Genomic DNA, 14,183 nt, shown 5'->3' with positions numbered 1-14,183 from the left:
TATAAAGAAGTCCAGTCAGATCGATCAAATACTACCAGTCCATTCTGACGATGGCGTGGTTCGCAACATACATCAAACCAAAAAAGAAATGGCGGGGTGACACGATCGTTCGCCAGGCAAAAGTAAACTAAAGAATCAATGGGCGATCCGAGGATCATACTCCATCGGGCGTTATTCGCCCACTCGCTCTGGAACGTATAGTCGTCACATAGTCAACGCGTAACAGACTGAACATTGCCCGTGGCTGCCTGCGCATGGCAACAAAGCGGGAAATGGCCTTCCATTCCAGTCAGCCACGAGCCGGGCCATCTTTGGATCGCCTGCGAGGTTCAGCTGAGGCCGCCCACGCCACCAGGAATAAAAATAAAATAAAATTCAATGGAGGGAGGGGGGTCAGGATCTGCGGTCTGGAAAATCTCCAGCCGGGCACAACCCTGGACGTGTAAGACCGCTGAGACCCTGTTCAAGTGCTCCCGCGGCCGTGGGGGTGGGAAAAGTACACGCTGTGCAGTCGATCCTCCATGACAAATGTGCAGTCGATCCGCAATGCATCAGCCTCTTACAACGCTGCATCTCCGATCTGATCGGCTGCCTTCCTAGCTGCCTACAGCTGGCGGTGGACCCGGAGCTCGCGCTAAGTCAAATCCTCTCGGCTAATGCAATGATTTGGTCTCCCGGTGGGACGGTCCCCGCGAGGGATCGCCAAAGCATTTGTATGTATGTATTTCTTTAAGGCAAATCAGGCAAGGCAAAAATGCGTCATGTCCAGCTCTAATTACAGTTTGGATGCCGGTTTCTCCTTCAGCTCCTCTTTGGCCTGTTCTCGCAGCGTCTTGCGCAAAACCTTACCAGATGGGTTTTTTGGGATCGACTCGACGAAGCGTACCCCGCCGGTGATCCGCTTGAAGGCTGAGACTTTGCCATCCATAAAACGCACGATGTCCTCCGCTGTGGCGACCTGACCCGGCTTGAGCACAATGTAGGCCCGGGGCGACTCGTCGTTGTTGCTATATTCCACAGTTAGCCATGCATCAAGCGGTGAAAGGGCGGTCTTCTTACATGGCAACTCCGATCACTGCGGCGTCAGCCACCTTCGGGTGTTCCAGAAGTATCCCCTCTAACTCCGCGGGGGCAACCTGGTTCCCCTTCACTTTGATAAGCTCCTGGTTTTTATTAGTTCTGTGAATTCAAAAGAGACGAGAATGCTCGCTCACCTTCATCCGATCGACAACATGAAATTTGCCCTGGTCGTCGACAAAGGCAATATCGCCCGTCTTGAGCCACCCATCCTCTGTCTTGGTTGATTTGGTTGCCTCGGGATTACGCCAATATCCTTTCATGATATTCTGGCCACGCACCCATAGCTCACCACGTTTATTCCTGTCCATAATCTCCGTCACTCCGTCTTCGGCCATAATCTTGGCTTCACAGTTGGCGTTCAGCTCTCCGACAGAAGCCGAGAAACTCTTCTCCGTGGGATCCCATCCCAAGATAGAACAGGTCGTTCTGTTATCGTTAGTCTAGCGGCGGTAATTACATGAAAAGACTTACTCAGTCATGCCCCAACCTTGCTTGATATTGATCTTGCCCGGCGGCCACAGAGCTTCCACCTCCTCACAAACCTCCCTCGCCAATGGCGCAGCGCCACTCCCCATACCCTCGACACTGCTAAGATCATAATCTTTCACAGCAGGGTGTTTGGCTAGAGCAACGACCACCGGGGGCACGAGTATGAGGTCCGAGATGCGATACTTCTGCGTATACTCTAGCATCTTGATGAAATCGAACTTGGGCATGATATAAACCGGGGTGTTCCGGTATAAGGCCGCACCGATATTCACGTTCTGAGAGTACGCGTGATATAATGGAAGGAAGCATAGCCAGCGGGCGCGGGCTAGCTTCGCCTCGTAGTCCGGGTTGAGCCTGGCCAAGTGTGTGTACTGTAGCAAGTTTGCGACGTAGTTCTTGTGCGTGATCTCAACACCTTTCGGCCTCCCGGTCGTGCCGCTGGAGTAATTGAGTGCGAGAACGGTATCTGCTAGCTCGGGCGTGGACAGCTCCTCCCATGCGAAACCCTGTGCTTCCTCTGGGGACGCTACAAGCTCGCCCCAGTGCTGACAGCCCTTCTCGCCGACGCCGCGGCCATCGTAGAGGGTGTCGTCGAACACAAACACCCGGTCCCGGCCCATGCCTGTCAACTGCGCAGCCTCAAGCCCAGTGTCTAGGCTAGCTCGTGCGCAGATCAGGTAGGTTGCCCCGCTGTCCTGGAGCTGGTAGGCCAACTCGCGGGCGACGTAGGTCGGATTAGCGCCTGAGAAGATGCCACCGGCCATGATGATGCCCATGAACACGACGGGGAAGAACAGGTCATTGCCCGAGAACATCAGGACGCGGTCGCCTCGGCGGAGACCGGACTTTTGCAGTCCTAAGGCAAATCTCTGGCTCCATAGCCGGAAGGAATGCGTGGTAAAGTAATGCGTGTCCGGGCGGGCCGCTTCCAGGAAGCATCGGTGGGTCTTGGAGAGCTCAGCCGTTGGAGACGTTAGTAGCAGCGTCGCAAGGTGCGCGTTCGGCACGTCGAGGCGCCACCGGGACTTGTAAGGCATGTTGAGGGATAAGATAGGTGATGAAAACGTGTCAGACGGAAGAGTGAGATTGAACTTGGGTACTTTTGCCTTTAATAATAATGCATAACTCCGTTGTTCATATTTCCCCGCATTGTCGGTTAATCAATCCCGTGGGTAAACACCGAGGTAGGCTTGTTGATTTGGTTGCCTCGGGATTAAGCCAATCTCACCATCAAATTCGAAACATCACTTCACTCTAGACTAATTTCTGAACTTGCAACGTGACAGAGGCGAAGGGTGACCCGATCAGCTCAAGGACGGATCGGCATTATTTCACCTTCGTTTGACTCTTACGGCGGTTCACATAGCTGTACCCTGTACTAGACAATCATTATTGAATTGGATCTGATCCCAGCTCGCTCTATACTATCTACTCCTCGCCTCCCAGACAAGCCATCGTGGCTTTTAGCTCGCTCACGATCTTCTCTTCCAGCCGGTTTTCGGCCCCCGAGTTGGCATCAAGGGGCTTCTGTCGAGACCATTCTACCTCCTTGTCACTCGTAGCGGCGATACGCGCGCGCAAGGCCGGTCGGCGTCCGAGCAGCTCTTCAATATCGTCCTTGACATGCGCTTTGTCCCACTTGAGATCCTGGATCGACTGCGCATCCACCCCCGCACTCGCTCCGGCTTCGCGGAACCGATCGAGAATGAACGAAATGAGGGCCAGGGAGTATGCCTCGGAGGCCATGCTCAAACAGATCCACCGCGTTGCGGAAGCTTTGGAGGCAGAGCCGTGTCCCGTGGAGAATGCCTCAGCCGAACGGGTCAATTGGCCTTCAAACTGGTTGAGGAAAGCGGCCACTTCTGGCGCGGTGCGAATGACATTGTACAACAGGTTGAGGCACAGGGGCAGGAACCCTCCAGTCCAGATGGCGTAGAGTCGTGGCACTGGGTCAAAGGGGCCGAATCCCTTGGGCTGGCGGAGGCCGTTCGCGAGGCGACAAGTTGACAATTTCATCAACACTGCTTCAACGGCAAGGTGCTCGGCGAGCATGGGGAGTGTGGATAGTTTGACAAGAACCGAAACGCTGAGTTCTCCGTAGATGGGATCTCCCGCAACGGCCAGTTGGTCGGCCCATGAGAATAATGTCGTAGCATGTCGCGCGGTGTCGTTGTCCTCGATGTGGAATACGATGTGCTCGTAAAGCCGGTCAGCATTCTTAACCTGCAAGCAGGTTTGAAGGATGGCGGTGATGATAGCAAAGTCTTTCGGCAAGCATTTCTCCGGTTGTTCATGCAAATACGTGGTCAGGGTCCTGAAGCCCTGTGCCACGGCAACCTTGACGACTTCAATGATCAAAGTCAAATCGGATGAAATCTCGGCCTTCTTGCTAAGGGTCTCCGGTGCCGAACGGCCGGGTCCATCAAGGTGGAACTGGAGGGCGAGGAATAGTACGTTCAAGAGAGATCGGTGGAACTCGGTGTCATCATTGACCAAGGCATCTTCAAATGTTGGGTGCCGGCTGCGCAGTGCTTTCCACACGGCTTCAAGCAACCTGAAAACCTCCGCGCCTCGGGCTTCCACTTCAACCAAGCGTTGGAGCAAAGCCTGGGCAAAGTCAACCCGCACCTGCTGGATCCTCTCGAAGATTGCTTCCGGTGGCACGCTTCGTGTATTGGCCTCGAGACAATTTTGCGCAACCACCGCCATCGACTTCTGTATTTCGCGATCCGGCATAAAGTCCGCACAATGCTCAATGGCGAAGAACTTCCAGCTGTTTAGAAGGCTCTGTTTGGGGTGTTAGATATATACTAAAGAGACCGAAAAAAAGACTTACCACCTGTGCCTCAACGAGAGACAGATTGATGTTGGCCCGCTCAAACTCCTCGGAAAAGCCTCGGTTCCGGCTTCCGGCCCAGGCAAAGTCGTAGGACAGTAGCTTCTCTCCCAGATCAAGGTCGTAATAGTAATCTCGCCCCAGAGCTTGAGGTGCCAGTGGCGTTCTCTTAAAGTCAAAAATCTTGCACCCGGAGTATCGCATCTCGAAATTCTTCTTCAGGTTGGCGTGCAACGAGGCGTTGTAAGCAGAAACTTCGACGGCGTCCTTCGCATACCATGACACCAGCGGGATCAAAGTCTTAACAAAGCTGCGATCATTCGCTTCCTTGGCAGCGTGGAGGTAGACGGCGCAAAGGTCAGCAACAACAGCAGCAATCCGTGTCGCGAAGATTTGGTCCATAACGGGCAAGGAGGAGATCTTCAGTTTCGAGACGTAGCTCACGATACCAGTGAAGAAATGAGGGTGGTTTCTCAACTGCGGAGTGGCCCAGGGCCAGTTTTCTTGGGCGCGAGAGACAAACTCAAGTAGAGCCAACGCTGCTTGTGGCTCGAGCTGGTCAATGTTTGAGAGCTTATCCAGCGCCATCCGCAGGAAGGGAGCGCTGCGCATACTCGGAGTGCCCGGTGTGTCCGATTTCTTCAGAGATTGACGGGGAGATGCTCCCGTGAGAATAAATACAGCCAACCACTGCTGGCGCTTGCTGACAAAGGTAGACAGTAAATGCCAAACTGAAAGCAGAAGAGCCTGGTCACTAAGTGGCTTGTCGAGTTGAGCGAGTACATCGAGAAACAGACAGGAGGATTCGGCGCCGAGATGGCCCACAAGAGATGGGGGCTCATTGTCCGAATTAGCCGCCGCACTGGTGATCAAAATCTCGAGCAATGACACCACCGGTAGTCTGTAGGCATCATGCAGGGCATAAAGTTTGGTGAGAACTGGTGCTGCTTTAAAAAGCTGTTCTTCTAGGAGTGAGCCGGCCTGCTCTGCAAGCTGTGCTGCCTGCACAAGTTTGATGCACAGCTGCAGGGTTGACGTGACCTGGTCTTCAACCAGAGTGAGATATCTGAGGTGGAGGGTAGGTGGTGTTTGGAGGCCATCCGAGACCAGTCGAAGGATTGGGTTGAAAGGAAGGTCGGCAGTCGACCTGGGTCGCAGCATATCCAAAATGTACTCGGCAGAGGCAGAGAATACACCAGTCACCTTTGCATCCAACTTCGCGGCATCATTGGTGCCATAGGCGTAGTACAGGATCCGTTCAAAAGTCGTGGCGAGCGTTGAGTTGATCTTGAATCGCTGCTCGGAAAAATTGAACCTCCAGTTCCCATTGCTGTTGAAGATCTCGACCATTGTCCGAAGAAGGTTCAATAAAATGGTCCTCATGACGTGCGAAGGGATGCCGGCGCTCCAGTCGGAGGCAATTGTTGACTTGCTGGAAACACTGTTGGGGCTTCTTCGCAATACTGCACGAGATGCCGCATCATCGACAATAGCCTGGAATAGACCGACGCAGCTCAAAAGGAACGGATACTCGCCTGCGGGTATTTCGATCGCAGAGATGATGGCTGTCATCACACCACCTTTCCCGTCGGTTCCAACGAAACTGCTGCGGCCAAGGAAAGGCCACACTCGATTGGGCAGGATCTTCAACACTTCCTTGATAAACCGGAGGCACGCCATGAGCGGGTCAAGAGCCTTGCCTAGTTCTCCGCGGGCTCCGATATTCTGGATATTGCGTTCAAAAATGTCAAAGACCACGGAGATGATGTCGCCCTGTTGGGAAAGCCCGTCACTGGCCATTTCGAGGATCCTCTTGGCGCTTGATCCAGGGGAGTTTGGTGTCGTCTGGTCGTTGGCATTGGCCACCAACTCCGCCAGAAGCCCAATAATCTCGGTGCCAGATTCATCAATCCATTCAGAGGAGCCCCCACCGCTCTCGCTCCATCCTTCTAGCCAGCTGCCCAGAAAGCTCAAGCACGAATACCGGTGTTGCCACATGATGACCGCTGGTTTCGACTCAGAGATCACCTGGCCAATTGTGGCCGTCGGAATCTCGGACGAGCCGCTCACAATCAGGGCGTTACTGGTTCCATTTTCGAGAAGACGGTTTCGAGAGGCAGACTCAAACATCGGCAGAGGTTGCATCAGGGATACGAGGTTGGCGTTCTCGTCTTCGCGGATTGTCTTGTAGCTTGAGAAGGTTGGCGCGACGATCTGCGTGAAAGTGTCCATGTTCTCCAGTTCCTCAAGGACCTCGGGCAGTCCGTCCCTGTTGAGCGAGTGTTCGCTGATGAGCGCTCGGCAGAGTTTCAAGAATGGAAGAGTCTCGTATGGGAATCGAGACCGGGCAACGCGGAAAATGCTGTCCATCAGAAGATCATCCTTGAAAAAGACAACTCTGGGGTCGCTGGCAGGTCCTAGGTCACATGGTAGGTTCCATGACAATTGTTCAGGAGTACCCGTCAGGATCGCCAGTACAGACTCCACGATCTCCGGGGAATAGTCCAAATACACGATTCCCACGCGAATAAGATCAAGAAGGGCTAAACGGACCCACCGATCGGACAGACAGTCATCAATCGCAGACATAGAGCCAGCCTTGGTGGCCAGTGTGCCGATGGCATTGAAGGCCGACTCTTTCACCGCATCAGATGTCAAGATTGGAATGGCGTCATCAACAGTGTGATTCGGTGTGCGAGCACAGTCAAGCAAATCTTCGTAGAGCGATTGCTCCGATCCTCGAGAGAGACCCGAATTTTGTGTCTTGGACTGAAAGGAGTCCACGGCGCTCCGGAACTGCTCCATTTCTCGAGTCTCCTTGTCATTGAGCGCCAGTTCTCTCATCGTGTGTAGGATCAGGCCCCATGCAAAGGCCGCAGGGCTTGCAGTGCTTGAATCCTCGCACGCACCTAGCAGGATCTCATTTATTTGAGAAATTTTCTCTTTACAAAGAAAGTAAGGTGTCTTGGCTGAGGATGCCTGCGGCGAATGCGTCCTGTTGATAATCGAAGGAATAGCAAGAGGAAGCTTGAGGAAACTCAAGGTTGTGAGCGACGCAAAAGCCTGAAGTGGCAGCAGCACTTCCACTGGTTGTTGACACGGCTATAAGATGTTAGTTAGCCTGAGTAGATTTCATACAATGTTCAAACTTACCACCTGTAACGGCTCCAAAAAGCTGTAATCAGCCATGAGGCGAAGCCACGATAGGACAAGGTCCGCGCTGGGAATCTCGATCGAAGCCTGAAGCTTGTGAAAGATGATCTGAAGGATGTGGACAATCTCCTCCACCAGGGTCGTCCTCCATATATCCTCCGTCTCTTCGCTACTCTCAGCCGCCCCGAGCCAACCACCATCTCCTTCCAAATCCGAAAGTCGAGAGCGTACGGAATTGATGCATTCTTGGAGGAATTGACCCAAACCGTCGCCGGTGGATTTGTCGTTAAAAATGGTAGAGCCCAAGTTGCACAAGGCAATTCTGCGATCATCTCCGCGGCTGGCTAGCTCGTCTGAAATGTCATCTTGCAAGGACTGGACGAGTAGTTTGCGGAAGGTTTTCACCACATGGCTTCTTTCCAAGAGATAAAGGCTCCGCAGGCGCAGACGCCGGTTTTCCTCCGTATTGAATGATGAATCGCTATCTCCGCGCACTGTTCGCTTCAAGATCTCGGCCAGATTCGGGCCAGCCAGCGAGACCCTGAAGTTGTCGGTCCCCGCTGCGCTTTGCAAACTCGTCGCCTCTTCGGTGGAGAAGCTGGTGGTGAGGCGCGTCGATGGCCGGTTTTGCCATTCGAGGACTGCGATCCGGAGAGCGGTGATTTCATCAATGCCAGCTTTCTGGCTCAGCCAGAGCGCGTCCGCCTTGATCTCTTGCAGGTTAAAAGCACCTGGATTGTTGGTCTCGACATGGATCGCGGCGGTCTTGGAATCGAATTCGGATTTGGTTTTCGCGGAGGGAGGGGAGAAAGGATTGAGGCTTTGCGAAAGAAGGTGGATGCTCTCGGGGTGTGACAGAAAGGCGTAGAGATTACCGCCATCGTCGGTGTGCGCCTCGGGATCAATCGTATAGAGGAAGGCTCTTCGCCAGGACCTGTCTAGAGTTAGCATCTCCTTCATTGCAAGAGACCAATAGACTGCGCGCGTACAAGAGCTGGTCGTCCCCGGCGAAGCACTTGTCCAGGGACGGGAAATAGGCCTCCGGGACGGGAGCCATTTGGCCAGACGATCAGAGCATCATAGACAGGACAGGGAAGGAAGCGACTGCAACGATAATGAACGGGGCAGGAGTGCTGGAGTGACTGCGCGGGCGATGGGGGCAGAAGGAAGGAGCTCTCGACAGAAATTCATTCACCGCGTCAACAAGGCAGGAACGAGCGGCAGGCGGTGAGTGGGAATTTATGGAGTGGAGCCAAAAGACAAAGACAGCAAGAGCGTTGCATTGAGTCACCCAGTCAGGTGAAGAAGAAGAGAACCATCAGAGGGACAGGACTACCTGCTCTCCTTCCCTACCTATTCACCTCACCTCTTTTCTCACCATGGCGGACCTCGTCGACCACTCCCCCCACCAGCCCACCAGGGCCGCCAAGCGGGACAGCGCCTCCAATGTCGTCCTCATTGACAACTACGACTCCTTCACCTGGAATGTCTACCAATATCTCGTACTCGAGGGCGCCACCGTGACCGTCTACCGCAATGACGAGGTCACCGTCGAGGATCTGGTCGCAAAGAAGCCCACCCAGCTGGTCATCAGTCCCGGTCCCGGCCATCCCGCCACCGACGCCGGCATCAGTAACGCCGCAATTCAACATTTCAAGGGCAAGATCCCCATCTTCGGGGTGTGTATGGGCCAACAATGTATCATTGAGTCGTTTGGTGGCAAGGTTGATGTGACGGGTGAGATCCTGCACGGCAAGACCTCGGTTCTGAAGCATGACTCCAAGGGTGTCTACGAGGGATTGCCGACCTCCCTCTCGGTGACGCGGTACCACTCCTTGGCCGGAACCCATTCCACAATTCCCGACTGCATTGAAGTCTCCTCGTGGGCAGATCTGGAAAATGGTAGTGGCAACAGCGTGATCATGGGTGTCCGGCACAAAGAACTGGCCGTGGAGGGCGTTCAGTTCCACCCGGAAAGTATCCTAACGGAATACGGGCGAAAGATGTTCAGAAACTTCCTCGAGCTGACTGCCGGCACTTGGAAAGAGAACAAGGGAGGAAAGACAACCGCTGCGACTCCGGTCCCGGCACCGGTGGACAAGAAGATGTCGATCTTGGAGAAAATCTACGCCCATCGCAAGGTTGCAGTGGCCGAGCAGAAGAAAGTCCCAGCACTACGGCCGGAAGCATTGCAGGCCGCATACGACCTCAACATCGCCCCCCCGCAAGTCTCATTCCCTGCTCGCTTGAGACAGTCGGACTACCCTCTCTCCCTCATGGCCGAGATCAAGCGAGCCTCGCCTTCAAAGGGTATTATTGCGGCCGATGTGTGTGCTCCCGCCCAGGCACGAGAGTATGCCAAAGCCGGCGCTAGCGTCATCTCCGTCCTCACAGAGCCCGAATGGTTCAAGGGCACCATCGATGATCTGCGCGCCGTTCGCCAAAGCTTGGAGGGACTGACCAACAGGCCTGCGATCTTGCGGAAGGAGTTCGTTTTTGATGAGTATCAAATCTTGGAGGCGCGGTTGGCTGGAGCCGACACCGTCCTGCTGATCGTCAAGATGCTCAGCGTTGAACTTCTTACGAGGTTATACCGCTACTCGCAGAGTCTCGGAATGGAGCCTCTTGTTGAGGTCAACACTCCCGAGGAGATGAAGATTGCGGTCGAGTTGGGATCCGAAGTGATCGGCGTCAACAACCGAGATTTGACGAGCTTTGAGGTCGATCTGGGCACCACAAGTCGTCTGATGGATCAAGTCCCCGAGAGCACTATTGTGTGCGCTCTCAGCGGCATTTCGGGCCCTAAGGATGTGGAAGCCTACCAGAAGGAGGGGGTCAAGGCTATTCTGGTCGGAGAGGCACTGATGCGCGCACCCGACACCTCTGCCTTTGTGGCGGAGCTCCTGGGAGGGTCGAAGCAAAAGTCTACGCCAGCATCCTCTGTCGTGCCTTTGGTCAAGATCTGCGGCACTCGGTCTGCAGAAGCCGCCAAAGCCGCCATCCAGGCTGGTGCTGATCTGATTGGCATTATCCAAGTTCAAGGCCGGTCACGGTGTGTCCCCGATGATGTGGCACTACAAATTGCTCAGGCGGTCAAGTCCACTTCTCGTCCCAACGTCCAAGCGAGCGAGCTGTCCCAGCAAGTTTCGAAAGCAACCCCGTCGGAATGGTTCGATCATTCTACGGAGGTCTTGCGCCATCCTTCCCGCGCGCTTCTTGTGGGCGTGTTCATGAATCAGCCACTCTCCTACGTCCTTGCTCAGCAGCAGAAACTGGGTCTCGATGTAGTGCAACTACACGGCTCAGAGCCTCTGGAGTGGGCCAGTTTGATTCCAGTGCCTGTCATCCGCAAGTTCGCGCCAGGGGATATTGGAATTGCTCGCCGAGCATATCACACTCTTCCATTATTGGATTCCGGGGCCGGCGGATCGGGTCAGCTATTGGAAAAATCTGGGGTTCAGCAGGTTCTCGATAGCGATGAAGGGCTGCGGGTGGTTTTGGCGGGTGGGTTGAATCCGGAGAATGTGGTGGATACAGTGAAGAAGCTGGGCCAGTCGGGCCATAAGGTGGTGGGCTTGGATGTCAGCTCAGGCGTGGAATCGACGGACGGTTCCCAGGATCTGGATAAGATCCGGGCTTTTATCAAGGCAGCGAAAAGTGTCCGGCAGTGATTTACCTTCCTCTACTTGTGTTATTTTAGTTGATATTTCCCATGTTCCAAACGCCGTTCTCAAGCTCATCTAGAATTCAATCAAGCTTTGAATACTTCCACACCTCTGATCCCTTCTGATCTAGCCATCTTATTCTTTCCTACAGACAACCACACCGGGCTGCCACATCTCCCCTTGTTCCCTAATCACTGCCTTCTTCTGACTGACTTCTTATCCGTCAATATTTTCCTTCGTTCTCATCTCTGCTCTGCGAGCCAAACTCTTTCCGGACCACCCACCGCCCCCACGCCAACATGGGGAAGTCCTTCGAAGGTATTTATGCCTGCTCAACAGGCCGATTCGAGGATGGGAACGGCGAAAAGATCCCTCAATGGATCCGGAACAACGGCGGACAATACTCGAAAGCGATGCACACCGGCGTGACGCACTTGATCACGACCAAGGAGGCTTTTCTCAAGGACGCGCCAGCCGGTACGTTCGTTTTTGTCTCTTTCAGCTTCCTAGTACTGACATAAAACCAACAGTTCTGGAAGCCAAGAATCTCAACAAGGTCAAAATTGTCACGTTCGACTGGCTAGAAGATTCCCTACTTAGCAAGTCCAAGCGGCCCAGAAATGAGCGTGCATATCTGCTGGCGAATATCTTGAAGGCAGAAAAGATTCCGAAGAAGGGCAAGAGGAAGGCGGATCAGCTTCAAAATCAAAGCAAACGTCCCAAAGGTTGGTTGATGTGTGGCTCTGCTCCGCAAGGAGTCTTTACTCATATATACTTCTCAAAACAGTCGACCCATTCACGGTCAACAAGAACGGTACTTCCAAGAGTAAGTATGTCTGCATTTCTCTCTGTGTGGTTACATCCGAACGCGACATATAGTTACTAACTCGATTATAAAGTCAAGAGTCACCCCTACGTGGATCCAGACACTGGAGAGACCTGGCGGGCAACTCTCCTTCGGCAAGGTCCACCACCGCAGTACACGGAAAAGTATCTCATACAGGTACGTCCCGCTAACTACCTCAGCTATGAATGAAACAAGTACTAAACCAAATATCTACCCAACAGCTCTTCGAGACGGACGCCAAGCCACACACCTACTCGACGTACGTCAAGTACTCCCGAATCGGTATTTCGAGGGTGGAAACCCTGGCTCCTCCGAAAAGCAAGCTGGACATCGCCACGACGACATTCAAGATGTTCTTCAAGACTCAGACGGGCAAAGAATGGGAAGAAAGAGAGAATGGCCTCATGCCACCGCCCAAAACAGACTCCGAGGACAATGTTTTGCCTTCGCATCAGGGCTGGTACCACTTGGAGGTGAAGGGTTCCATGCTCATGAACTGGCTTATGAAGCCGATTGCTCTTCAGGCAGATGCTCAGCCAGGTGGTGACAGGTGGGCTTCGCAGGAGGGCCAGGGCATTGTCTCCGTGGATTCACGGTCAGAGAGCAGCGACGAAGAGCAGGGATCGATCTACGGCTATAGGGATGGGGATTGGGGAATGGAGTTTGATGATGAGAACGGCATGTCTTTGGACGGCGCCATTTACGATGAGTGAGGATACAGACTTTACGTGGTTGACGGTCTGAACCGAGATTCTGGAGATCTTTGGAGAAGTTGATTTTGATTTTGCTTTTGCTTTTGCTTTTGAATTTCACACTTGGAGGCTTTTGTATCCTGAGAATAATTGGATACAGGCCTCCTTCCCACAGGCTATGTATAGAGACAAGGGTTAGGTACAAAAAATCAGAAAAACACCGTCTAAGAGTCCGTAATACCCCAGTACGCCAATCGACATGAATCATGTCCTTCATGCAAAGCCCGCAACTGACACCATGATGCGAATTCAATCAAAGATATTCCTTCTTTCGACTGGTCCTCGTGTACTGGGTGAGCGCCCACTCCACATCACCACTTGATCCCTTCTCCAACGAACCGCCGCGGATTTCAAACAGACGCATGGTCATGCGCGGCCCGACTTCCGCCAGCTCGACATTCCGGTACCCCGTCTTGACAAAGACGTGATGCCGCACCTCAATGCTATCCTCTTTGTTCACAAAGCTCACCACCCGATTGCCAAGCTTGCCCGGTTCCCGTGGTGGGAACAGATGTTTCAAGATCTGAACCACACGAGCACCGAGTTTGGTCTTGAACCCTTCGAAAATCAAATGCGGATAGCTCTCCGAGACAGTCCCGCGCGCGGCGTTGGGGATATCGGCGCGCAGAACCACGTTATGCAATGAAAAGCTGGCAGTGGGACCATGGGGCATGTGGGAGATGGTGAGAGCGGTCGGGGTACCACGGTGCTCATGCAGCAGGAGCATGTCGGTCAGCGCGGCGGAGTTGGCGCTGGAGACCAGGTCCGGAAGAACGAGGTTACCACGGTTGAGACGGATGGAGGTTGGAAGGAGAAGACGGATTTCTTTGGCGAATGCGCCGAGACGAGCAGAGGGAGAACGGGAGGTGGTAACCAGCGGGCGAGGGTCGATGAGGCCGGATGTCAGAGCGTATTCGTCGTCGACGTCTACCATCTCCGAGTCCTTGCTCTCTTTTGATTCATCGTATTTGAAGTCCTCGCGAAGAGCTTTGTCATCCGCGATCGAGGGATCCAAGGGCTTGCCCGAGGCCAGAGCGGCCTTGAGCTGGGCTCGTTTTTCGGCGATAGAGGCATCGCGGAGCAGCAGGGCTCTCCGGTAGAGATAATCACGGCGCTCACGGGTTTGACGGCGCTGTTCAGGAGTTAGTGATTGGATTTGTTATCATCATTATGGTATGCACATACCAGCATTGTGGTGTGTTTGTGTCTTATGTGTTGTTGGGTTGATCGTCGAACAAGGTTAGTTGCAACTTTTTTTTATCGGACTGCGCAGTTGGTACATGTAGTCCACCGTAGTGGGCAGCGATAACCCAAAGATTGGATGCGGAGGCTTTTTGCCATCCCATCCCAGCCAACCTCAA

The 14,183-nt window shown here is 53.7% G+C and overlaps 5 protein-coding genes across 5 annotated transcripts; 2 read left to right on the top strand and 3 right to left on the bottom strand.

The window, feature by feature from the left end:
• Positions 1–775: 775 nt before the first annotated feature.
• On the bottom strand, positions 776–2,606 carry N7474_002147 (acyl--CoA ligase; the record flags this gene model as incomplete). Its single annotated transcript, XM_057193562.1, has 4 exons — positions 776–1,007; positions 1,060–1,163; positions 1,215–1,506; positions 1,552–2,606. The coding sequence occupies 4 exons, from the start codon at positions 2,604–2,606 to the stop codon at positions 776–778; spliced, it is 1,683 nt and encodes a 560-aa protein (XP_057058515.1).
• Positions 2,607–2,997: 391 nt separating this feature from the next.
• N7474_002146 (nucleoporin) lies at positions 2,998–8,615 on the bottom strand (the record flags this gene model as incomplete). The annotated part of the gene is made up of 4 exons (XM_057193561.1): positions 2,998–4,356; positions 4,406–7,507; positions 7,559–8,492; positions 8,548–8,615. 4 exons carry the CDS (start codon positions 8,613–8,615, stop codon positions 2,998–3,000), a joined length of 5,463 nt encoding a protein of 1,820 aa, XP_057058514.1.
• Positions 8,616–8,937: 322 nt separating this feature from the next.
• On the top strand, positions 8,938–11,229 carry N7474_002145 (bifunctional anthranilate synthase/indole-3-glycerol-phosphate synthase; the record flags this gene model as incomplete). The annotated part of the gene is made up of 1 exon (XM_057193560.1): positions 8,938–11,229. The coding sequence occupies one exon, from the start codon at positions 8,938–8,940 to the stop codon at positions 11,227–11,229; it is 2,292 nt and encodes a 763-aa protein (XP_057058513.1).
• Positions 11,230–11,522: 293 nt separating this feature from the next.
• N7474_002144 (BRCT domain protein) lies at positions 11,523–12,783 on the top strand (the record flags this gene model as incomplete). Its single annotated transcript, XM_057193559.1, has 4 exons — positions 11,523–11,704; positions 11,734–12,049; positions 12,128–12,226; positions 12,292–12,783. 4 exons carry the CDS (start codon positions 11,523–11,525, stop codon positions 12,781–12,783), a joined length of 1,089 nt encoding a protein of 362 aa, XP_057058512.1.
• A 292-nt stretch (positions 12,784–13,075) lies between these two features.
• N7474_002143 (snoRNA-binding rRNA-processing protein IMP4) lies at positions 13,076–14,013 on the bottom strand (the record flags this gene model as incomplete). The annotated part of the gene is made up of 2 exons (XM_057193558.1): positions 13,076–13,954; positions 14,008–14,013. The coding sequence occupies 2 exons, from the start codon at positions 14,011–14,013 to the stop codon at positions 13,076–13,078; spliced, it is 885 nt and encodes a 294-aa protein (XP_057058511.1).
• Between the last annotated feature and the right edge of the window lie 170 nt (positions 14,014–14,183).

Source organism: Penicillium riverlandense, assembly GCF_028828495.1.
Source record: "Penicillium riverlandense strain IBT 135883 chromosome Unknown utg000001l_segment0_segment0, whole genome shotgun sequence".
In the NCBI taxonomy this organism is placed as follows: Eukaryota; Fungi; Ascomycota; class Eurotiomycetes; order Eurotiales; family Aspergillaceae; genus Penicillium; species Penicillium riverlandense.
This window is presented reverse-complemented; position numbering and strand designations above follow the sequence as displayed.